General features: G+C 41.5%; 1 protein-coding gene across 1 annotated transcript in view; it reads left to right on the top strand.

Moving 5' to 3' along the window:
• FREM1 (FRAS1 related extracellular matrix 1) overlaps nucleotides 1-26,063 on the top strand; it is a 1,066,140-nt gene that overhangs the window by 6,828 nt on the left and 1,033,249 nt on the right. Inside the window, exon 2 of the mRNA XM_044060374.1 lies at nucleotides 14,878-14,972. Coding sequence (XP_043916309.1) covers nucleotides 14,878-14,972 — 95 coding nt within the window. The remainder of the gene's footprint in view (nucleotides 1-14,877; nucleotides 14,973-26,063) is intronic.

The following is a 26,063-nucleotide window of genomic DNA, read 5'->3' as shown; positions in this document are numbered from 1 at the left end:
TGGTGCTTTATGTACCATTACTGAAATCTGGTTTATAAGGTACGGAATGCATTACTCATATTCCAGGAATTAACTCAACTGCAGTGCAGAGGTAAGGAGCCCTAACTGAGACCCAAGAAACTCCTGTCTGAATAATGGACTCAGTCACTGGATGAGAAACAATAATCTTCTTTATCGATTTAAACAGGCTAAGTAATTCAGTAGTACTACCACTAAACCCTACAAAAAAAAAACAAATCACTACTCTTTACCCCAAAACACATCTCTAAAAAAACAACAGATGTTCTTCATGTTTCACTGTTGCAGTCATCACATTTGGGTTATCCCTGTCCGGGTAGCCCTTGGCCAGCCCGATTACCAGATGCTTAGTATTTCTGTGTCGGTTGCTGTCGCTTCAAGAATGACATCAGGTCGTCAGTAGTGTAAAGTAAGGCAGCCGACGCCCTTACATCAGTCTTTCTTGCCATGGAACCCAAAGCAGAAGCAGTTCACACGAGTGCCGGTTGGTCGCTACCTGAGTTTCGTCTACCAAACTGAAGTTGAAGTCTTCTAAAGCTAAGTACCCCATTGGGGATCCTTTTCTCTTGCACTAACTGATGTCAGAAAAAGTTAATAATTGCCTCACCTGTGGAAAGCAAATACCACACCAAGACTTTCATTCTTACTGGGTCACTTGTTTAGGGCCAGAAGATGACGTCCCCTGTTGTTGCTTCTGTGCTTTCTTCAACGCCAGAACTATCCATCGTCGGGCCGCTATTGTAGCTAGATATTTTCGCTTACAGTCCTCGAATTCTGATATGGCTTCAGTTAGCCAACCGACAGCAGATCTTCCGAAAAAACGTAAAAATAAAGACAGAGACAAACCGCACAGGTCCAAACCTACCAACAATGCTTCCGTTAAGCTAGTCGTCAGTTCTCTGGTCCAGAGTGAGGTGCTTTCGCAGCCCCTGATGCCCGCTTCTGCAGATACACAGGCCACTACCGAGACCCTTTTGGAGTCTGGTATGCCGTAAAATTCTTCTTCAACTAAGTATCCTGCGTTCTTCTACCTTGGATGGGTCCGGAGCTGCTGAGCTGGCATCAGCTTCCAAGGAAGTCCTGCACACTACCGATTTTCGACACAATCCGACGTCTTCTTTCACAACTACTGTCTTTTCAAAAACGACCAAATTTCTTAGGCGCAGGGTACGAACCAAGCCCAAGAAACCGACAACCCAATTTCAGGCACCTGCTTCCTTGCCTCAGTCTCAAATGCTTAAAATGGTGGAAGACCTTATCATGCTGATCAGGGGAAGACAAGCTACCCCCTCCAAAAGAAAAAGAGATCTGTCCCCTGTAGTTTTGTCTGAACAAGAGTTAGATGTCTCTGATGCATCTGAATATGAAGGCATGCAACCCCTCTCTACTTGTGAAGATTCTGACGCAGAGGATTCCATCCCTTCAGCCTCTCCCCCAAGGATTTTTCCTTTGGGGAAACCCTTCATGCCTTAAGGGAGCATTTCCAATGGGAGAGTCAAGACTATCCTCAGTCTAAAAAGAGACTCGGGGAATTCTTAGATCTTCCACAGCACAGACCCTTGGCCATCCCCCCAGTCCTGGCTGTTGTGGAGGATGTTTTCCTGGAATCCAGCTTGACTCCTGGCACCCTCCCTCCTGCACCCAGAAAACCAGACAGGTACTATAGAGTGCCTGACTCACACAAATTTCTTTTTAAAACTCCTACTGCTGACCCTGAGGTAATTTCTCAAGGGCCTAAAGGGATTAAAGCAACCTCTGCTAAGAATCCCACCCCCTCAATTAGGGATTCCCGAGCACTAGACAGATGGGGTAAAAAAGTATACACCTCAGCTACTCTTGCTGTCAGGGTACTAAATTGTCAGTTCCATATGCTAAAATTTCAGCAACATACCCTGGAACTCCTCAGACAAAAATGACTTCCTTTCCTGCATGTGCAGAATCTAAAGAGTTACAAGAGTTAATCCATTGTGCAAGTCAAGTAACTAAACACACCTTACACTGTGGTTTTGACACCCTAGAAGCTACTTGTAGGGCAGCAGTCACTGGATCTGTCATTAGAAGGCATGCATGGCTTAAGGAACAGCCCCTGCCAGACCATGTAAAATCTAAATTGTTAGATGCTCCCTTGCACAAAGAAAACTTATTTGGCACTAAGGCAGAATAGGTCTTAAAAAAGATGGAAGAAAAAGCAAAATCTATGCAGACAGTTCAGGATTTCTTACAAGTCCAGCCACCCAGGTTCAGCAGGCATTGTTCCACCAAGCCCTGGTCCTTTCCTGCTCCCACTAAGCCATTCCAGCCCAGGCCCCGGGGAACCAGACCCCACCAGACAGCAGCCACAGGGAATGCAGAGATCTATGCAGTGGACTACTTCCACTTCAAAATCAGGGAGTTCTAAGCCATCCCCTTATGGTAAGAATTCACAATGACTCACCTCCTCCCTCTGCCCACCTTCACTTACCCCTAGGAGGAAAACTCTCCTTTCACACAAGCACCTGGGCCACCATTACCAACGACCAGTGGGTTCTCAACATAGTGTCTCAGGGATACAAATTTTCCTTCCACACCCTTCCAACCCCAAAAGGATTCCCAGATCTACCTCCAAATCAGTGGGCAGAAGCTCAAAAGCAAGTCCTTTCCCTGCTTTCTTTGAGGGTAATAGAGCACGTTCCTGCAGAACAGATAGGCCAAGGTTTCTACTCCAGAATTTTTCTGGTGCCCAGAAAAGAGGGCACCTGGCACACATCCTCAGTCTATACATTCTAAACACCTTCCTGATGATCCCAAAATTCAAAATGCTCACTCTCCAGCAGTTGCTACCCATGCTCTCCTAGGACGCTTGGGTCACTACCCTAGATCTAAAAGAGGCCTACCTCCACATTCCTATCAGGTAATCATGCAGGAAATATCTCAGTTTCAGGGCAGGATCTCAACACTTTCAGTTCTCTGCACTTCCCTTTGACTTATCTACTGCTCCCAGAGTTTTCACAAAATGTCTGGCTCTTGCAGACAAAGGAATATCTAGATTTACCCATACTTAGACGACTGCCTTATTCAGGCAGACAGCCAGGAAAAGCTGCTCAAGCACCTGGCCTTTGTAAAGACCCTACTAACCTCCCTAGGGTACACAATCAATGAAAAGAAATCCAAACAGGTGCCCACCCAAAGGATTATCTTCCTGGGAGCAAGCCTGGACACAGCATCCCAGATGGCATTCCTTACACCAGAAAAACAAATTTTCCTGACAGCCTACTTCTCTCAACTAGCCACCAGACCCCAGCTATCTGCAAAGAAGATCCTGTAAACTCTGGGGTTCATGTCATCTTGCATACTACTCATTCCATATGCCAGACTGCATATGAGGAAACTTCAGTGGTACCTAAAAAGCCTTTGGTGTCAACACTCTCAAAACCTGGAGACTCTTATACCTATAATTCCTTGCCTCAGAACAGATTTTCTTTGGTGGGCAACAGTATGCTCCCACAACAAGGGACTACCTTTCTCACCACCACCTCCATCACCCATACCCTCACGACAGACACATCAAACTATGCTTGGAGTGCACACCTGGACGGCAGGTGCATACAGGGCCAATGGAGCCTGCAGCAAATCCCTCTGCACATCAACCAAAAAGAGATGATGGCTGTCCAGAACACCTTGATAGCTTTCAAGCCCCTTCTCTCCCCAGGGGCTCCCCTGATCAAAACAGACAGCACTACTGTGATGTGGTATATCAACAAGCAGGAAGGGACTCACTCCTACACTCTATGCAGGCTGGCCATGACCCTTTGGCACAAAGCCTGTGCCATGTAACTGCACCTGTTAGCACAATTCCTACCAAGATCTCTCAACTCTCTGGCAGACCAATTAAGCAGAAATCTTCTGGACCCACATGAGTGGCAGCTCAACAGAAGAACCTTGACCCTAATAACTCAGAAATGGGGCACCACGAAAGTCAACCTCTTTGCCTCCCACACCAACCATCAGCTCAGCAAATTCTGCACCAGGGAGTATCACTGCATGGCTTGGAAAGTGGATGCCCTGTCCTTCCCCTGGGTCAGTCTATTAGTCTATGTCTTTCCTCCACTACCTCTCATCCCCAGGGTACTGCTCAAAATAAAGAAGGAAAAACCAAGGACAATTCTTATAGCTCCAGACTGGCCTCGCCAGCACTGGTACCCCTTGCTGCGCAGCCTGTCCCCCACTGTCACCATGGCATCTTCCTCAGATTCCAAACCTCCTGACCCAGAGGGAAGGGGAATTCATGCATCCCCAATTGCAGACACTCAGTTTGGCAGCTTGGCTTATTCTCTAACCCCAGATTAGTCTGCCAACCTCAGTAAACAGGTTTTAGATGTTATATGTGAGGCCAGATTCCCTAGCACTAGAAAGTCTTATGCTGACAAATGGAAAAGGTTCTGCATCTGGATCCAAGCTAAGAGAGCCAATACAGCATAGCCCTCCCTCCCTCCCTCTCATCCTGGATTACTTAGCTGACCTACTACACAGCGGTCTCTCATTCCCCTCTATAAAAATTAATTCCCATGCTATCTCTGCTCATTTTTCCACTGAGCAGCCCCTTTTCACACACCCTTTGATCAAACAGTTCCGAAGAGGGCCTAGCAACTTGAGGCCACCCAGAAGAGCACCAACCCCAGCTTGGGACCTTAACTTTGTGTTGGAAAAGCTCACCCTGCCCCCCCCCCCCCCTTCAAGCCAGCTTCTTCTTCAGAGATAACATTTCTCTCCTGGAGGACAGCTTTCCATCTGACCATCACTTCAGCCAGAAGACTCTCCGAGCTGCAAGTGCTCATGGAACTTATCATCATCTTCCATGCTGACAGGGTATCCCTCAGAACTAACCCATCCTTCATGCCCAAGGTGGTGTCCAGTGTAGCTCTCAACCAATCCCCAGAACAAGGGAGAAAGGATCCTGCACTCTCTAGATGTGCACAGACAGCTCAGATTCTATCTTGACAGGACTAAATCCTTCAGAAAGTCTGATCAATTACTGGTTAGCTTTGCTACAGGAGCAGAAGGCAAAGCCATCTCCAAACAAACCATTTCCAAATGGATAGCACACTGCATCCATTTCTGCTACAAACAACATGAAAAGCCTCCCCCAAGGGGGTCAGGACTCACTTCACCAGAGCAGCCTCCACCTCTGCAGCTTTCCTCAGAGAAGCCCCAACCAGGGACATCCTGGAGGCTGTCACCCGGACATCTGTTCACACTTTTACCAAACATTACCACCTGCCTCTCTTCTCCAAATCCAGGGCAGGGTTTGCCTCTGCAGTCTTGCAGGGCATCCTAGCCAGCACCTACTTTCCTTGATTGCCTCCACCCATTTCCTCAGCTTTGGGAATCAACCCAAATGTGATGACTGCAACAGTAAAACATGAAGAACGTAGGACAGTTGTGTACACTTGCCATAAATGTAGATGTTCAAGTGTATTCACTGTTGCAGTCCTGGTTTCCTTCTCTCCATTCCCCTTTCTTCTCTTTCCTTACAAGGGACATATTGGTATTTACTTTCTACTGGTGGGGTTCTTCCACCAGAACCTGGCTCCTACTTGGGGACTCCTCACAGGTTAAGGCAAGAAAAACTGATGTAATGGCATCGTCTGCCTTACTTTATACTACTGATGACCTGACATCAGTCGTGAAGCGACAACAACCGATACAGAAATACTAAGCCTCTGGTATTTGGGCCTGACGAGGGCTACCCTGGCAGGGGTCTATATTATAATATCGAAGTCTTACAACTTTGAATGTTATAATATCGAACCCAGTAGAGTGAAACACCAGAAAACCGAACAGTCAGAATAGCAATTTTTTTCCTAGGGAAAAAATTTGCTGTTCCGACAAACATACACACACCCTACACTAAACCATACATACACCACTAGCTATCCACTTACCTTAACCCAACCCTAACCCTAATGTCCATCACTATCGCACACTCACCTTACCTGCTCCCTAACCCTAACTCACCTACCCCACCTTAACCCTCACGTCCACACAATCGCACACTTACCTAACCCGCGCCCTAACTCTAACTCACCTAACCCGCGCCCAATCGCACACTCACCTTCATTAGCACACTTACCTTAACCCGGTCCGTAACCTTCACTCCACAGTCGAGGAAATAGCAAAGTTGCAGAAACGACCCACCGAATACTTCCCTAGGAAAGTATTCGGTGTTCTGCAGCTTTGCTATTTCCAGCATTCACTCTACTGGGTTCGATATTATAACATTCGAAGTTGTAAGACTTTGATGTTATAATATAGACCCCCCTGGCAGGGATAACCCAAATGTGATAACTGTAACAGTGAATACACTCAAACATGTACATTTATGGTAAGTGTACACGACTATACTTTGTCACTATCATCTCTACCAACAACAGCATGATAGAACAAATAAACCACACAAAATTACTGGGTATCATCATAGATGACCAGTTGAATTTTGACCACAACGTGTCACACTAGTTAAAAAAAAATTAATCAAAAAATAGGTACATTATACACAGTAAAAAACTATCTCACTGACATAGCCAGAAGACCTGTAGCCTCTACTTTCTTACTGTCATCTCTTCCCTATGCTGCTCCAATCTTCACTAACCTTCAGGTCTCGCAATTATCCATACTTGACATCGATGTTATACTAAAATAATCAAGTTTGCATAACACTATAATCAGAGAACACACCACTGCCTAGCCCTCAGAAAGTTAAACAGCCACATCGCCTAGTCCCTTCTCAACTAACTACAAGACACATGCTTCTCTGTCAGCAAGAAAACTGCCCAGCCCTTAACAGCTTAATACAATAGAATTTTATGCTCTAGAGAAAAATCACTTATCACTATAACCAAATCATCTGATACTGCAGGTGGCTCTCAATATATAAAAACAGAGTAGCTAAATTATTAAACCACATCCCACTACCATTAAAATCCATTCAGAATGCAAACTCATTTGAAATGAAACTAAAACTCCTCCTGCCAAATCAATGGATCTGCTGCTGTGTATCTCCAGGATAAATGCCACTGTTAACTCAACTCACCATAGATATCATAGTTTTACTAGCATCTCCCAGCCATATACATAGTGTTATGACACTTCTCATCCCCTAACTCTATAAATCTAATATAACCTGTGTGAAAGCCATGTATCTAATCACTTGTGTGCCTGCTTTATACACCACCTCCTAAGTACATTATTAACATTTTCTGCCCTGCCTAGTTCGTACCATCATCTCCATCTGTTTGAATTTGTAAACACTAATCACACAGTCTGTTATCCATTTGACCAACCCACTAATACACCTCTTCAAATGCTCAACGTTCAATATCTACTGATGCCTAAATATATTTTATACTGTAATAGTCCCCTTTATTTCATATGAATGTAACCTAATTAGCAAACGAATGTGTAACTGTTAATGTATATTATTTACTGTTCTCATATATTACTAAATGTCTGTTTAAAAATGTTGGTAGAATCTTGAAGGTTTTCTCCCTGGGCCTCTGCTAAAGAGGGGGTTTTGACTAAACCCAATCGGACAAACCCAGTAAACAAAAGCAAAATAAAACAAAATAAATAAATAAAGGTGTAAGAACAAGTGTTTTAGCACTGACATGCCTATCTCAAGGTGCACTGAATCATTTTGCCTAGCTACAGGCAAGAAGTGAGATTGAGGGTTCTAGTTCAGACAGAGTCAGTATATCAGCAGGTAGTCTGCATGGGGGGGATTGGAGGTGTTAGCATACATACGTAAAATGGACTAGTGTCATTGCACTCTGTGCATAGGGGTTGTATGCACACATTAACTGCACTAGTGTCATTGCACTCTGCATATAGGGGTTATGTGCACACATTAACTGCAATGGTGTCATTCCACTCTGCATATAGGGATTGTGTCACCACATTAACTGCACTGGTGTTATTGCACTCTGCATGTAGGGGTTGTGTGCACAAATTAACTGCTGTTGCACTCTGCACATAGGGATTGTGTGCACACATTAACTGCCCTGGTGCCATTGTACTGTGCGCATAGGGGTTGTGTGCACACATTAACTGCACTGGTGTTATTGCACTATGCATATAGGGGTTGTGTGCACACATTAACTGCATTGGTGTCATTGTACTCTGTGCATAGGGGTTGTGTGCACACATTTACTGCACTGGTGTTACTGCACTCTGCATATAGGGTTGTGCACACAACTGCACAGGTGTCATTGCACTCTGCACATAGGGGTTGTGTGCACACAGTAACTGCACTGCTGTCATTGCTCTCTGCACATAGGGGTTGTGTGCATACAACTGCACTGGTGTTGTTGCACTCTGCGTATAGGGATTGTGTGCACAAATTAACTGCACTGGTGCTGTTGCACTCTGCACATAGGGGTTGTGTGCACACAGCTGCACAGGTGTCATTGCACTCTGCACATAGGGATTGTGTGCACACATTAACTGCACAGGAATTTTGTGTATACCTTAACTGCACTGGCATCAAGGCAATTCCAGAATTCCTCTTTCATTGTTGCAGATCTGTTGGAGTAGCTAGAGGTGTATCAGCATTTGTAAAAGAATACCTAATAAACAGAAATTAATTACATAGTATTTTCTGACTAAAACCCATGATGTACAAATGAGTGAAATATAATCCTTGTAGTAGATTTTAAGTACTTAAAAAAACTACTCAACATCAAACTAAGAAGTCTGAACATTAAGCTACCATGTAAATCAAACCTGTTTGGAACAATCTTATGAAATCCAACTAGGATGTCAACATCTTAGATATGATAATAACAAACCTAGGAACTTCCTGCTTCCTATGGATGGTTATATCATCTAGCGTTATTTATTTATTTGTTTGTTTGACAGTTGTTTATTGGGGTCCGAGGAACCCATTTTCATCAGAGCCCTGAGGAGAAAAGCTCCAAAAAATACATAAATAGTAACTGTCATAGATAAGGTATAATAATGAAATGAAATATACATAAACTAGATGAGATAAAAGAAAAATATTGGTTGATTAGTAATGTAAAAAATCATTAGGAAAATACTATAGCTAAAATTTATTAGTAGTACGAAAGAACAGTAAGAAAATAGTTTAATGATATGATACAATTCTTGGAGAGTATCGTGATTAGACTTGTTGTGAACACGAACACTGATACTATCAATAAAATTATCTTAATTATATTTATAACATATATTGTCCTTTAACCAAGGGTAAATCAAACTCATTTATAAATAAATTATCATTCTTAGATTTTTTCAGTAGGGAAATAAATGATGAATCCTGTCATCAGTGCTGAAAATAAGCCAAATCGGGATACTCAACATGAACTGTATCTTTTGTTTGCCTGTATTGACTCAGAGTTTACACAATGTTTATTATAATATTAGTGTTAAAATAAATGAAAGAAAACAAAACACGTATATACAACAAAAGAAAATATGTACAAGATTTACAACAGTCAATCACCATACCCCTGTTTTAATAGCCAGTGCTTTACTGCTGTACACATCATTGCTGGAGTGCTCCTAAATGTTGAATGTAGTTCCTTGCAGTGGATTAGCCATATATAATACAGGATGGAACAAAGGGCAAAATCCACTTTATGGACAGCGGGGGACCAAAAGCACTGATAATCAACCTTCAAGCATTTATTTAATGTAAGTGGAAAGAGGTGTGGAATACAAAATTGTGTTTGAAACAATGTCCAAAACAGTTTTACTCTGCTGCAACTAAGAAAAACATGTCCTGCTGTCTCTACCTCATTACAACCTCGTGGACAGAGAGTGGATTCTAAAGTTCCAAAGCGAATGGCACCCTTTAAAGGAAGTTTGTTTAAAGAACTGCGCCATGTGAAATCGCTCCAATGGGGCATTTGCTGCAGAAAAGAGCGTTTTTGCTTCAAACCATGTATCTGAAAGGCAGAGTAGTTTTTGTAAGCATCGATGAAGTGATGGTCAGTCATGAGTTGGTGGTACCATAACTGTCTAGGCAGATTAGGGTCCAAGTCATATATCCTGTAGCGTTGCACCGCAGTTCTGATGTTTCGCAGTTCTGAAGAGAGCGTGGTTGTAGTCCTGTTGCCATTCAAACATTTCTCCCAAAAGGTGGGGGAAACAGCATGTAAAAGTTTAGCAATTACAGAGTGTTCAGTGAAAAAATGCTGCAAAATATTATACAGAAACATTACATGTGGGTGCTTAAGGTTACATCCTCCCTTGCTGACCGGGGAATACACTATTCCCCCTTTGGATTGGGTTTAGACGACATCGCCAAAAAAACTTAAAATAATGTGTTAATAGCAGGGAGCTCCATTGGAGGGGGAAAAAATAGGTGGAGAAAACATAGAGTAGCTTGGCCAAGAAGGTCCCTGCCAGCAGGTAAGCTTTTTTCCTGTATGACAATGTGTAGGTTGACCAGTAGTCAAGGTGGCTTTAGTCTGGGTAGAAGTATATTGTGACGTGCCAAAGGGCACGCCCAAAATGATCATGCCCTCAGAGGTGGATTGTAGGCCATATGTGTCAGAGTGTTGCAAAGGAACGGGTGTATAAAATGTGGATTTGGAAATGTTGAGTTCCCACCCCACCTGCTGCAGTTGAGGTAGCAGGTGCCGTTTGAAGAAATTGTGCAAGCCAGCAGGATGTTCCAAGAACACGGTTATATAATCAGCGTAAGCGACTATCTTAGGTATAGGGATGTTGTGGCACAGAAAGTGTTCCTGTCCAGTGGGCAAGTGATAGTGAATGCTAGAAATAACACCATTAACCACCAAAGATAGAATGAAGCTGCTGATAGGGCAACCTTGTCAGATGCCATTTTTCATTTTCACTATGGTTCCTTTCCATCCATTAATCAGGCGGGACAATGGTGGTGGTAGTCAAAAGGGAGGCAAACCATGTGCGGAAAAAAGTCCCAAACCCATACTGATGGAAAAGATTAAGAAGAATCGAGTGAGAGATCTTATCAAAGGCCTTGGCCACATCGCAGGAGATGACTAATCCCTGAGCAGAAGTGTTGACATGGTGTAAGGCAGACTTGAGAATCTGGAGCAGGTCCCAGATGGGCCTGTGTGGGACACCATAAATGCCCGGTGTTAGGATGAGGTATAGGGAGGGCCTCAGTCTAAGTTGATATATTTTAGTGAACATTTTATAATCAGTGTTGCACAATGCTATGGGATGCCAATTCATTAATGAGGTCCTATCCCCCTTTTTCCATATCAATTTCAAAATTATGGTAAGGAAGTCTGGGTGGTGGAAGCCATGTTCCTGCCAACTGCGAAAAACCTGTAGCAAGAGGGCATATTGTGCATTGCTCCAGCCAGTGTAAAAGGAATATGGGAGACCATCCTCCCCGGGACTGTCTTTTTGTGAGCCAAGGCCTGAAGTGCCTCTTTGACCTCATCCAATGTGACGGGCACCTCAAAGGTGTCTATCAGTTCCTGCGTGAGAGGAGTGACATGCCAATGTTCTGTGGAGGCAGGATGCCCTGCATACAGAGTGGCTAAAAAGTCATGCAGCACTCTTAGGATGCCCTCCCTAGTGTGGTGGAGCTTCCCTTTGCTATCCTTCAATCCCCGTATGTGTGTGTCTTTAACCAATTTGCATTTGCCTAGAAAAGGGAGGAACTCCTCTACCCTGGCCTTCATCAGATGGGCTAAGTAATATAGCTGTATGGTGACCCTTGCTTTATTAAGGTCATATAGTCTGTGAGTCTGTGTAGGGCTTTTAAGGCATTGTCTAGATCCCACAGTGCATAGGCCTGGTAAGTATCATATGCCTTCTCTGTTTCTTTCTTGAGGCGATCGTGGTATCTGGAAGGATACCACCGATACTTCTCTTTAATTTTATGTTTGAAATTGAGCCACCAGGCTGGAGGATCCGGATAAAGGGAGAACAGCATGTCATGGTCTACCCAAGTCTCCTGGAAAATGGCTTTCCATTCTGGAGTGTCTATGTGTATAGGCGAAATCCGGAAAATCCCTTTCCCTATGAGGGTGGTTGAAGAGACACCAAAAGTGTATGTGAGGGCAGTGTGATCTGTGAATAGGAGAAGCGATGAAGATTGTGGAGAACACCTCAGTGCTAGGGAATGCCGGCAACAGTCTATTAATATGTGACTGGACCTGTGGTGGTAAGTGAAGGTAGGAGTAGGGGCCATGGTGAGACAAGCAGCCTGCATTGCCTTGTGGCACATCTTCACATTAGTTTTAAGACTGTGTGGGCCTTCCCCCAAGTGGGAATTGAAGTCCCTGCATACTATTACAGGATAGGCAGGTAAGAGATATGGAGCTAGAAACTTGAACAACTTCAATCTTTCAGAAAAAGAAAGATATGCATACATAAAAATAAGCCTAAACATTTGTGTACAAACCATAGCGTCCAACATTAGCAAGCATCCTGGAATCAAATGTACTGTGTCCTGAACTGTCATTACAGAGGGATTGTACAAAACAATCAGTCCAGAGTGCTGGTCTGTACCTTGAGAGTGAATGGTGTTTCTCTTCCACAAGGTGCCTACTGCTTGCTGAACATCCTGCATGAGTAATCCAGTGTCTATCAAGCAGATGAGATCAGCCATGAGAGAGGTTGCCCAATCCAAAACCATCAGCCTACGTGTGGCTGAAACAATCGTGCTGACATTGCAAAATATCAGGGTGATGTCAAGCTGTGCCATGATCCTCTGTCGGGCGATCTTTCTTCCTCTCTAGCTTTGTGACTACGAGCGAGCCGCATTTTGTTTGTGCTTTTTCATTGCTGGAACAACTGGATCCTTCTCGGCCTCTGGCTGGTGCCCCAGAGGATCTGAAGCATCATCATCTGAGTGCCCATCTTGAACCCTCTCTGACTTCAGTTCCATGTTGTCTGGCTCAGATAGTAAGATTGCCTCATCCAGTTCTGTGGTGAGCTCTCAGCTGTCGTCAGTCGTCTGTCGTGGTGGGAGTGGAGGCAACTCAGGAGGGGTGACGATCACCTCTTCCGTTGTGGTGGCTTGTGGCATCTCATCCAGAGGCATAGAGGTCATAGAGATGTCCTTCTGAGGAGTGGGCGTGATGGAGCCTGTGTCTGTAGATGGTGGAGCTGGAGAAGTAGGTGCTGATGACGTGGGATGGTCCTCATGTTCCGCTGAAATAAAAGCCTGAGTGCATTCAGTCCAGTTATGGGCCCCATTGCTAAAAGCAATAATATGTAATTATTTAATTAGTTCATAAAACTCAAATGGAAAATTATAAAGGCAACATGCTATCAATAAAATGACCTTAATTATATTTTTCTTGTGTGCAGCCAGTAAGAGTCTTTGAATGTAATCAGTTATAGCAGCATAACAAGACTGGAGAAACTTTGAGATAATAATAATCCAAAAAATAAATCTGCCTCTGTTAAATTTTTCTTCCTTTCTTTAACATACTCACATCCCACCTTCCCAGCAGTCATTACCATTATATATAATCTCATCAACATGACCTTACCAAATAATGAAAGCTGGTTTGTTTACAAACTGATAAATCAATCAGTTACCCATTCATTAACTGGAAGCCTGGTACACCCAGCATTTCCTGTACTTCATTAATACAGACTCCCTAAATTCAAATGCTCCATTTCTCACAGACAGAAAAATATATTTGATGTTATCCTTATACATGCAGCCTTTGCCTGCACAATACTAAAAGTTATCCCATCCTTGACTGAATATGGCCACCAGACTGTCATCTTTTGCCTCAGAATTAGTATCCAGTTGCCCAAAAAATTAACAACATTGAAAGACTAGTCAAAAGCCAACCCTATATCCCTATCTGTACTCTTAAATGTATATATTGTTGCATAAGGGGTGTGTCTCTTTACTTTTGTAGAAGGTCCTACCTTTCCAGATGTAAGCTCTGTACAGCTTTCCATTCACAAAGACTACCTCTCATGTTCTTGATCTAATCTGTGTGTGTGTGTGGGGGGGGGGGTTGTGAAGGGTAGATAATTATCTGACATAGTCATTGCCCCACCCTCGATCCTTACCCTGTTGATCATGCATTGTTGAAATGGTGCATGCAGTGTTTCTACATTTGTTTGCAGTAATGTATGCAGTGGTGCCATGATACATGTAGTGGTACGATGTGATGCACCATAATGCATGCCGTGGTATCATGTGATGTGTTATTATGCATGCAATGCTTCTATGGTTTTGTGCCGTGATACATGTAGATGTGCCATGGAGATATGTGGTTGCCTTGATGCTTATAACCATGCATGCTTAGTGTCATTTTATACAACCAACTTACACTAGAACTGCCATCCTCTACACCTCCACATCTTGTTCTCCCCAGCTTGACAAAAAAAATATAACCTACATCTATCGATATAAATACTTCCATCAACTGACCCTATTTTCTTCTTGAGTTATTTTCTAAACCCACTTTGCAGGTTGTCCCATTAAATGTCTTACCTGTCTTACCTCTTTTTCATGGACTGGCTTATAATTATTTGTTCCCATATTTACTGTTTTGTCTTGGATGGAATAGAAATATATACGTTTTATTTCACCATATAGCTACTGTGATGCATGTTGTTCCTGTAGTAAATCCTTACTTGCAGTAACCTGCATTTCTCTTTTGTTTCCTTTAAAGTCTTACTGTTTAATAAATTGGTTTTGGCTATTGCATTTGGCTTTAAAAGTGGAATTTGAAATGTGACTTGCACCTATTTCAGGGTCTTTCACCGAGACACAGATTCAAGTTATATACTGCACTAAACTCACCATGGTTCATTTCTTTTTCACTATTGTTTTGAAGTCAGTTTTAGAGTTTTTGGATTTCTTAACTCGTTTTCGTATTTTCTTAGATGTTCGATTGCCACTTTCTTCCCAGTGATGTCCAGTACATCCATAATGGTTGCCCAATTCTCAGTGAAGATCATGTCTTGCTCAGGCTTTACAGGTAAGTTAACACTTTACTTATAAATTAGAGATTTTTTTAAGTGTACATTTTCTACATTAGTCTGAGTGATACACACATTTTTATGTGTCACCTTACAATCACATCATGCTATTGCCAATACAATGACAGTCTTGTCTTAGTGTTGTTATGTCTTGTAAACCTAACCTGTCCTGCTTGGGGAATCCATGGTGCAATGGCAGCAGTTTGAAATCAGTGCAGGGACCAGTGTATATCCAAATTCAGAGGAAGAGGGATGTATATGTCAGTCAGCTGGGATATGTATGTATGCCTGTACCGTATACATAGCAGCACACTATACCACTAGGTATCTGGACCACAGCGGAAATTATGCCTATTGCAGTGGTAAGATGACAGCTATCGGGCCCTTCAATACATGCAGACCCAAATTAAGTGAGCTGGAGTAGGACAAGAAAGAAGTGGTGGGTGATACCATGATGAATATGAAAATCTGGTTGTAAGGGGCAAGTAAAATTACCTGGTCTTGAATTAATGCATAAAGCAAAAATTGTTTCATTATTGGCTCTATCATATTATCTCCTAATAATTACAACTGTTCTAAAGGGCTAACTGGGTGGTCATATAATTTTTTTCAAAATATGTATACTAAAATGTTCAAAGCTGAAAGCAGTTATGTAACCTGACTAGATAGCTGATCATTATATTCAACACAATGCTCATAGTTTTGCAGATTTCAGTGTGACAATGTTATGCAAATATTTAATTCATTCTGACTAGTAATCTTTGTAAGCAGCTTTCCATGACTGGTTATATAGTTAAAGTCAACAATATAAATGTTTTGTGTTATATATTCACTTCCTGCATATCCAGATGATGATGTCGTCCAGTCTGACCGTATCGATGACCTTGTTAATAACACCTGTTATCCCAAGGACTAATAATTGTGTCTATAAATGTATGAAAGCCAGCAGAGGCACACATAGATGCAGTAAATAGATGGGGAGGACAGTGTTTTGTTACTGTAGTTGGTTTTCCGTATGTGATGCTAATGTTACAGGCATAGATATCAGCTTTTAATTAGCACTAAAAAGCAGCTGTCCAAGGAAAGAATGATCATTGATTTCAGTACTTCTGATGGTATGGCTGGGCTGTAGAGTGGTACTGGCTTGCAAAACCCAAGATTTTGTAGTAAGTGGAGGTACATTTGGTCACTGGGCTGTCTGTGATGTGATAAATGTTGACATAGGTTCATAGGTACTCAATATGCTATTGATCTCTGAGGATCTTAAGCCTAGACCTCCATTCCCATACTAATTATTAGCCCTTATATTTTGGGGTAAATTACATTTCCCCTATCCATGAGGACCATTGGTGATAAACGACAGTTGAATTTCAACTTACCCATTCATTCATCCAAGTTGAATAGAGCAATAGACTATAGTTGTTGCAGGTGAAGCCCACTTAAGTGAAAATGCTCTCAAGCAAACTTGTTGAGAAAAAGAGCTAAAAATATAAATTTGTATTAAATGAGAGGCATGATTTTTCAACCCCCATATAGGTCTTTTCCTACTGCACCTTACTTGATATAATCAGGTCTGATGTCAAACAATCTCAGGGCAAGTTATCAGTATTCAATAAACTGGGTTTTATTTAAATGGAGTTTATATGCATAAATTAATAACCAATGACAAGACTTTCCATGACCAGCTTCATCTATCTGTGACAGAAGGTATAGAGGCACCTGTGACGCCCATCACTGCTGCCAATATGTAATGGGCACCACTACGTGTTGTCCCGACACTGGACCAGTAATTAAAGAATGCAAATCCTCACCACTGACACTGGAGAGGGACATGCACGTTGAATACAAATGGGTACACTCAGTATTTCCAGATGCAGACCTCTCTGATCAAGTACAGTTTCTCTGAAAAGCACACAGGGAACAAACCCAGCCCGGGGTATGGATGTCTCTATGGTGTCTCCCTCCAGATCCCAAATAAGACTCCCCACTGGTACAGCTGTATGGTTACGTCCTCAACTGAGTGTCCAAGCCAAATCCTCCAGCACCCTCTCTGTAAACCCAGTGCTTCATGTCCCTGCCCCAAGTAGCTGACATGCACAAACTTTGAGAGATATGATTTTTACACACACACACACACACACACACACACACACACACACACACACCTGGGAAAGGCTGGCACAAGTCTACTAGTTATACCCCATCCTGCCAAGACTATAAGGGAGTTACCACTGCTGCCAGAAACTCCACAATCAGCTACTCTAAGGCTCCTTAACAAAGGGTGTCCAGTTATACTGTGCAATATTAATACTAATACACATAGTAGTAGTTCACCAAGATGGCTAGGCCTTCTGAAGTGGCCCACACAGTGTCACCAAATAAATATAGGTTCTCTCAATGGTTAGGAACTAAGGACTAGCCACAATAAAGATTTAAATATATTTAATAATAAAAGAACACAAAAATATTGAATATATATTCACAGTAAACCACAGAGTTCAAATCACAGAAAATATTGAAAACAATATTGATGAACAGACTCATACAAATAAAGAAAACTATCTCTTAACTAAGTTTCACTATATTCCTGACTGAATGTAAGAGAATTATATTGTTCCCCAATACCTTACTTGGGAAAGGCAAGATGAAATACATGAGCATCTTTCTAGACAGGTCCCAAACAGAATACCCTGAGATTACTCCCTGTAAAATATAATATCCAAGATGACTTGCAGAATGACCTCATCTAGTTACCTGACTCTGTGTTCTCACAGTATCTCCTTTTGAAGTTTGAGACAGGACTCTAGCAGACTGATACAGTAAATATTTAGAGTTTGTATGGCAATGCCTAGGAGCTAGAGACATTTACAACACTCCCCCCCCCCTTCTTTACAAGAGCTAACAGGTAATGGCTGCTCCCAGACCTGCCATCTCTGGCTGTACTTAGCACTGTGGGGTACCATTCAATGATTTAATGGCTCATTTACATTTCCCTTATTTTTTTCTTAAAATAAGCCAGCTGGTTAACCATTGCTGTGCCAGTGTCCTCTATTAAAACATTTACATGTAATTCCAATACCTTAATGCATGCACATTTCTCTTCATTTCAGCAGGGCGCACTGTTGATACAGTTTAGCACAATTAACACAAGCAGAGATCACAAATACATTTTCAGCACAAGCATCTGTACAAATCAGCTTAATATACAAATGACATATAATTTACAAAATTCCAGCTAGCTGTGCTGGCACAAGTATTACATCCACTGCCCTAACTCTCCCTTGCATGGCTGGCAGTACCTCCTATCATCACAGCACCTTTCCCATGTAACCCTGTTTGGAGCTGGTCATCACTGAAGTAATACAACACTAGGCCAGTGCAGTTATATTACTACTGCAGTTGTACAATGTAGTGATACAGTTTATTGCTATGGAAATGAGCTGATCATGTGGCAACATCTGTAGTTCAGAGATAAATCCAGAAAATGTTGATGGGTGTGGCAAAAAAGTAAATAAATAAAAGTAATTCATGATAAGGGTAGGCTGAGAATGCAAGCTTCTAAAAGCATGTTAGTAGAATGTGTAAGTGAATTTGCAAGTTTAACTTCAGTATAATTCCGCTTGTGTTTAGTTTAGCTTGTGTTTTATCAATAATATCTATATAAAAACCTAAAAGTGCAACTCCTGAACACCCAGAGAGTGAAAATAAGTTTAAGTGAAGAAAGAAATTACTGGTGAATTCATGGATAAGCTATAAAAAATAAACAAATTTTAAGCATCTGGCATGTAAAGGGAGACTTTTTCAGAAAAAAAGTTATTATAGAACCATAGATAAATATATAACAAATTAAATCACATGACCTAATCTACTGAAGCTTGATGTCTGAAAACCATATAAGCTAGGTAAGAATAAATTAAACAGTAAATAAATAATATAAAATAAAATATCTGGAAAGTGAATGAAAAATGGTGCTACCAACTATATAGAAATTGCAGAACAACATATCATTTCAAGGTTCTCAATGTCAGTGCACCCATAACACTCATCTACTCATTCAACCCGGGAGAATGGTGGTGTCTGCTCATTTAACCCTGGGGGGGATGGTGGTATCTGCTCATTTAACCCTGGAGGGGATGGTGGTATCTGCCTATTTAACCCCAGGGGAATAGTGGTATCTGCCCATTTAACCCTGAGAGAATGGTGGTATCTGCTCAATTAACCCCAGGGGAATGATAGGATCTGCTCATTTAACCTCAGGGGAATGGCGGTATCTGCTCATTTAACTCTGGAGGAATGATAGTGTCTTCTCATTTAACCCCGGGGGGATGCTGCATCTACTCACTTAACCCTTGGGGAATGGTGACATCTGCTCATTTAACCCCAAGAGAATGGTGGTATCTGCTCATTTAACCCCAGGGGAATGGTGGTATCTGCTCATTTAATCCCAGGGGAATGGCAGTGTCTGCCCATTTAACCCCAGGGGAATGGTGGTATCTGCCCATTTAACCCACAGTGAATGGTGGCATCTTCCTATTTCACCCCAGGGGAATGGTGGTGCCCATGGGAATCGCAGCATCAGTTCATGTAACCCCCAGGGTAATGGTGGTATCTGTTCATTTAACCCCCCATGGTAATGGCGGTATCTACTCATTTAACCCCAGGGGAATGGTGGTATCTGGTCATTTAACCCCTGGGAAATGGTGGTATTTACTCATTTACCCCAGGGGTAACAGTGGTATCTAGCTGCAACTGCCATCTCAGTTTTCTGAACTCACAAATGTCACAAGCATCTCTACCACTATATTCAGCCTTTTTATTAAAACAGAAGCTAATGTGGGCGGCCACGGTGGTACAGCGGTTACCATTGCCACCTCACAGCAAGAGGTTCTCCGGTTCGATCCTCCTGCCTTCTGTGCGGAGTCTGCATGTCCTCCCTGTGGTTGCATGGGTTTCCTCCGGGTGCTCCAGTTTCCTCCCACATCCCAAAGACATTCTGTACGTGGATTGGACACTAAACTGGCCCTATGTGTGAGTGTGTGCCTTCTGTGGAAGGTTGGGCACCAGGCTGGTAACTCGACACCGTAAAACTCCACTGCCAATCATTAGCGGACAGGTGATCTGCTGTGGCGAAAGAAGAAGAAGAAGATTAAAACAGAAGCTAATAACAGAGAAGTCACTAACAGCACTTTTATTTGGGTCATACAGTCTAATTTTCATAAGTATGTCATATGTTTTGCCATGGTTTCTAATGGCAAGGACTTTGAAGGATGGTTTATTAAAGAAATTAGTTTAATTTTACTTTTAAGGTAAAGATGATAGTACCTGATATGTTCATTATGAATCATATAACCATGGGTGAGCAGCAGAAAGATCCCATTTATGTTACTATATTCCTTATTTGAATTTTGGAATATTTCAGCTAAGCTGTTTTGATTAATACAATAAACATATTTGGGTTTACTTATTTGATACTGAATATTTTACTCACTCCATATTTGGGCACTTAAAATCCCCCATAAGGATTGTAATTTCATTGATTTTTATGCACTGATATTTAATGAGCAAATCCTCATTCTTTGTCATAGGCAAGATATACTGTAGAGCAGATTACCATACTGTGTTCCTTAACACTAACAGTAATTATTCTATCAGCAATGTCTAGTCTGCAGTTCATTAGTTCATTTTCTGGCTTCTGGCTTTTAGGCGTTTTTTTTTTTTTTTTTTACAAGGATTAAGACACCAGGCTTGTTCCACCAGATCTATAACAATGAAAAATATCTCTTATCCTCTAAATGCAAGAAAGTTGGACAAAGCCCAGAAATATTAGGACAAAGTTTAAAAATCAGGGACTGATTTTTATACATTGCTTTAATAAACTTAGAAACTTGTTAGAGTAGCAGGATTTGTGTTAGCATGCATTTTCTGAAAGACATGAAGTCTGAATCGCAAGTGTAAGCCAGTATGTAGTGACTTCAATCCTCAATAATTTGTTAGAAAATCACAAATTTTATGAGGAACAAGCCAAACATATGAGGCAACAATCTGGACATTCTGTAAAAATCTGGGCGATTGAGTGTGTGAAATGAAATGAGGTATAAACTAGAAGTGGTAATATGCATTTTTGATCTTTAAACCATGTTTAAGAACTGTTACAGATAACATTCTTCTTGCAGATGAAAGATTCTTAGTCATTGGTTTTTTAAGGCTTCTGTCATTTAGCAAAACCATGTTTACCAATGAATTTTCTCTTTTATCTTGCTTATTTGTCGTTTCTTTTTCTTCATAGAAGACATTATGGTTTGCTTTTACACCCCACACATCATTCTTACCAGCCTGGCCAACAGTGCCCCACATCAATACCAGGTCTACCTGCTAGTCTCCTACCACCCCTCCCCAGGCTTACTTGGGAATTGTTGGGAGTGGCTGTGGATCCTAAGGGCATCCCAGGTAGGCTTGACCATCTTTGCTTCTCTCGGGGATTTTTTTTTCCTGTGTATGCCCTATCCGATTACCTTTCTCTACCCCTCTCACTCATCAACTACATCCAAAGACAACTCCTCTCTGAGGACCATACCTCCCCTTAGGGATTATCTTCGATGAGTGCCCTCCCAACCAGGATGGGCAGGCCCATCCCTCTCTGACACTCAGCCAGTCATCCAAACAGCTAATCAAACCTGAGTGCATTAGGTGGTAGTCAGAGCTTTATCCCTCTATGCTACCAGTGCAGCTGGACAGCACTAATTCCTTGTTACTGTAGGTCAATTTACGGGTGGAAGTTAATTGTCTGGTATGTACATTAGATGTCCTATCTTTGTGCAGTAATATTCCTAACCATTTGGGACTGGAAGCTACTGGAATTTAGTTGCACTACAGCTATTTGTCCACCCTCAGAAGAGTAGAGAAACTGGGGTGCCAGAATGGGAACTGGCACTGAGTGCGAGAAGAGCCAGCAGTATAATTCAAAGCCCTTGCTTAAGACATCTGGACTATGCCAAAAATAGTAACTGTCCACAATTAGCAATAATTGTTAAATATTACTCTAATTTATGTAAAAGTTAATAAAACATCAGGGTTTGCATCCACAGACATTTTCTAAACAAAAACAAGTATAAAACTCTAATGTTGGGCATTATTGACTAACTGTCATCCTTGGTGCTTATCAGAAAGTCACACATTTTATGAGGGAACAAGTAAATACATTGTGCAACATCAGGGATGTTATACATACTTCTGGACATTTGTGAACTATGATGCATTTGTCACTTTGATGACTGGACCAAAAGAGGACACAACCACTGCAACATACTTTTAGCACAAGTGGTAAACCTATTCATTCCAAGACATGCAAGTTAGAGAATAAATGAGGTCTTCCTCCTTGTGGTTAAAGCTGGTCAGTGATGTTAACTACATGTTAGAACTGCTAGACAGGAGGCAGGGGCACAAATTGTACCATGTTAACATGATGAAACCTTACCATGACAGGGAGGTCCTTGTGCTAAGTATTTGTAGTACAAGGCAGGAGGAGTCTGAGGGGCATCTATGGCACCTACAGGGAGCCAGCCGGAAAAATCCCAAATTACTATGGTGGAGCCTAGGGTTGCAGGCATATGATGGGACAGTGCCGCACTGTACTGGAGTCAGCAATGCCAAGGCAGCTGGAATCTCAAGACAGGGAATGGAGTTAGGTATTCCCAGATAGGCTCAACCAATGTTCCTCAAGGGTCACTCGAAAAACTAGGTTGAGTGTTCAGGGGGAAGAAGTATGACAAACCAAAATGCTGCCAGCCCAGCTAGCTGGAATTTTGGAAATAATTCTATGTCATTTGTGAATACCAACATGATGCAACTGCTTGTGTTACCAAATGTATTAGAACTATATGTTATGTGTATATTAAACTACTGCTACAGAAGTGTGTGATGAACAGCGTTTGTACAGTACTGAGCTTCAAGGATGTGTCCACAGTGTATCCTACTGGAAAAGAACAGAAATGTATATAAACTATATACCTGTGCAAATGTATGTTTTAATAGTAGAAACTGGAACATACAGAGTTAACTGGCAAAACTTCAAGAAAATAGGTTGAAATTAAATTGTTTTACGATTGTGTTATAAAAGTTAGTTTCAATGCAGCAAGGAGACAGGATGTCTAGAACTAGAGTGCCTTCCACATTGTTTTGTATTTTATTGTTTTATGTCCTCTAGCAACTGCAAACATATAAAGACTGAGTATTTTTCACACAGAGATGTTAAATGTTGGACACTGGGGTTTTAACTTGGGAACTTAAGTCAGGTGACAAAAAGTGATGTTAGCCAAGCTAACCCAGCAGTAATACTTGATATTAATTGAAGAATTCTCTCAAATAGAGACTGGGCATTTTGTATTTTGTCTTGGACATAGCAAGAACATACACTCATCATCACCATCTGCACTTGCCTTGCTCTGTAAGTATTTTTTAGGGCATAGTAACTCTTTTAGACATAGTTAGGAATATAGACAAGATTAATTCAGATTTTTTTATTTATTTGAGACTGTCCTGCAATGTCATTTTAAATACTTCCTGTGATTTTGAATTCTGAAGTTACTGTGTTGAGTTAATGAGTACTGCCTTGTTCTTTTATTATTTATTATTAAATATATTTAAACCTATCTTTGTGGCTGATATTTGTGAGACATATTCTTAGAGTACTTGCACATCTATTTGGTGACACTGTGTAGGCCTCTCCTAAATAGCCTTGCTTGGTCAGACTACCATTTGGATTAATAGAATAATTACACAATAGGATTGAACACCCTTTGTTAAGGGCCTTAAAAGTAGCTGAGAAGGGGTTCTGGTTGTAGCGATAACTACCTTATAGTCTGGGCAGAAGGGGGCATAGCTAGTAAACTTGTGCCATCCTTTACCCGGTGTGTGTGTGTGTGTGTGTGTGTGTGTGTGTGTGTGTGTGTGTGTGTGTGTGTGTGTGTGTGTGTGTGTCTGTATGACAAATCTCCAAACGTGTGTGTGTGTTGGCTACTTGGGGGTACACGAAGCACTGGTTGGACAGAGAGAGTGTTGGAGGACTTGGCTTGGAACCATGGCTAAGGAATCCAGTGTATAGCTATGCCAGTGGGAAGTTTTGTTGGGGATCTGGAAAAAGAAGGAGAAATCAGCCTCAGACTGACTGTGATCTCTGTGTGCTCTTAAGGGAAATTGCGCTTTACTGTGTGTGTACTTGTCATCCTCCCAGTGTATATGTCCCCACTGTTTGCCAGTGGTGAGGACTGAGGCCCCATAATTACTGCGCCAGTGCAGGGGTGTCACATAATACACAACTTTAAAATGGTTACACTGAGAATGTTGACATTGTGCAGTAGCATGAAGCCACTACATCCTTCTTTGACAGCAATGCTGTGGGAGCTCTGCCGCAAGTACCAACTCTCGAAAGTTTTCATTGAGAATATTGACATTGTACAATGTAGGCAAGTTTAACATGATGAGCCTTGCACTCTATGGACTACTGGCTAAGTTGGCAACTGTCTGTCCTCTCGACCAGTAGATTATACTGGTTTCTGTATTCAGTAATTAAAAGAAAGCCTGTTCTACTTTGTGCTTGCTTGTTGATTGCCTTGTACTGGCTATAAATTGATCACTCTTTGTAATAAATTGACCAGAATGCATTGCTAAAGTTCCGCTCACCTGACTCTTCAATTCCACTTAGTTGTCATTCACAGTGCAGGTATGTGTCATGTGTTCTATTTGTTCAAAGACTGTGTTGAACTACTTTGGTAGAGTTTTGTATTTGTTTTGATTTTATTCAGTTTGGATAAGCTTTATGTATGTTGTGCCTATACCCTTTAACAAGTATATACGAAATTTCAGAGATGGCGTTTTGGGATATATAACACTCTTTTGATGGATTGGTTAATCCAATTAATGTTTATTAAGTGTTTATTAAGTGATGGTTTTATATTGTATCAGTGCTGTGCTATGTTGTGATAATGTGCTCTATACAGCTGTATACACTTTATTATTGTGGTTCTCTATCAGTATACATCTCCTGCTAAACCTGTTTTGATCTTACTTTCATAAACTTGCTTACCATCTGTCTACTCTTACATTACCCCATATTCTCTTGCTCTGGCTCACAATGGTCCTTCTTCCATCTCTAGGAGTAAGTACTAACTTTATTGCCTCCATATAATATTACAGTTTAGAAGAGTTTTTTTTCTCTCTTTTCTTTACTTTCATTGCCTGTGGTCAGTATATCCATCCCTGACCCTGGTACTACAGGTGTTATGCAACAAGGCTCATCTGGCCGACTCTCAAAGTTTTCACTGAGAATAATGACATTGTGCAATGTAATCAAGTTTAATGTGCAGAGCCTTGCTATGTATTAACTTTAACTAGTCAAATATATGCCTGCCCTGTGCTGGAAAGTGGCTGTGACATTCTCCTCAAAGGACTACTTACTAAGTTGGCCATTGTCCTTTGTCTTGATGAGTAGATTCACTCTGTAGATGACATTTAATTAGTCTCCCAAGCTTCCTGGTTTCCACATTCAGTAAATGAAAGAAACTTGTTCTACTTTATGACTCCTTGTTAATTGCCCTTTACTGGCTGTAAACTAATTGTTCTGTTTAACAATTGACCTGAAAGTGGGAAGCCAGCTACACTCAGCCTCTCTATACTTGGCCTTGCTTTGCTCCCTTACCCTACCCCAATTCTCATACACCCTTGCTTACTCTACAATATCTTCCCATGTACACATTTCACCAGTAACACCCATTCCTTAATCCTCCCCAAACAACTTTACTAGTATCATACAAACAGTCCTGTTCCTATTTTCTTATTTCCCAACTTCCATCAAAGATTTAGGATTATTCCCAATGACCTCACTCCAATACTGCTTTGCACAATATATATTCATACTCACACCTCTCCACAACAGTACCTATTTATTATTCTACATTTCAGATTCTACTTTTTCCAAATAAACCCTCACAACTTCCTATCTTAACTACATCCTAGTCTATCCTTTCAAACCCCTCTATTTCTTACATTTCAGAAACATAAGAGAAGATACCAAGACACCCTAACTCTTCCTTCAA

Source organism: Protopterus annectens, chromosome 2.part0 (assembly GCF_019279795.1).
Source record: "Protopterus annectens isolate FY-2018-M chromosome 2.part0, PAN1.0, whole genome shotgun sequence".
Lineage (NCBI taxonomy): Eukaryota > Metazoa > Chordata > Ceratodontiformes > Protopteridae > Protopterus > Protopterus annectens.
Note: the sequence above shows the minus strand (reverse complement) of the source record. Positions and strands in the feature narration are given on the sequence as shown.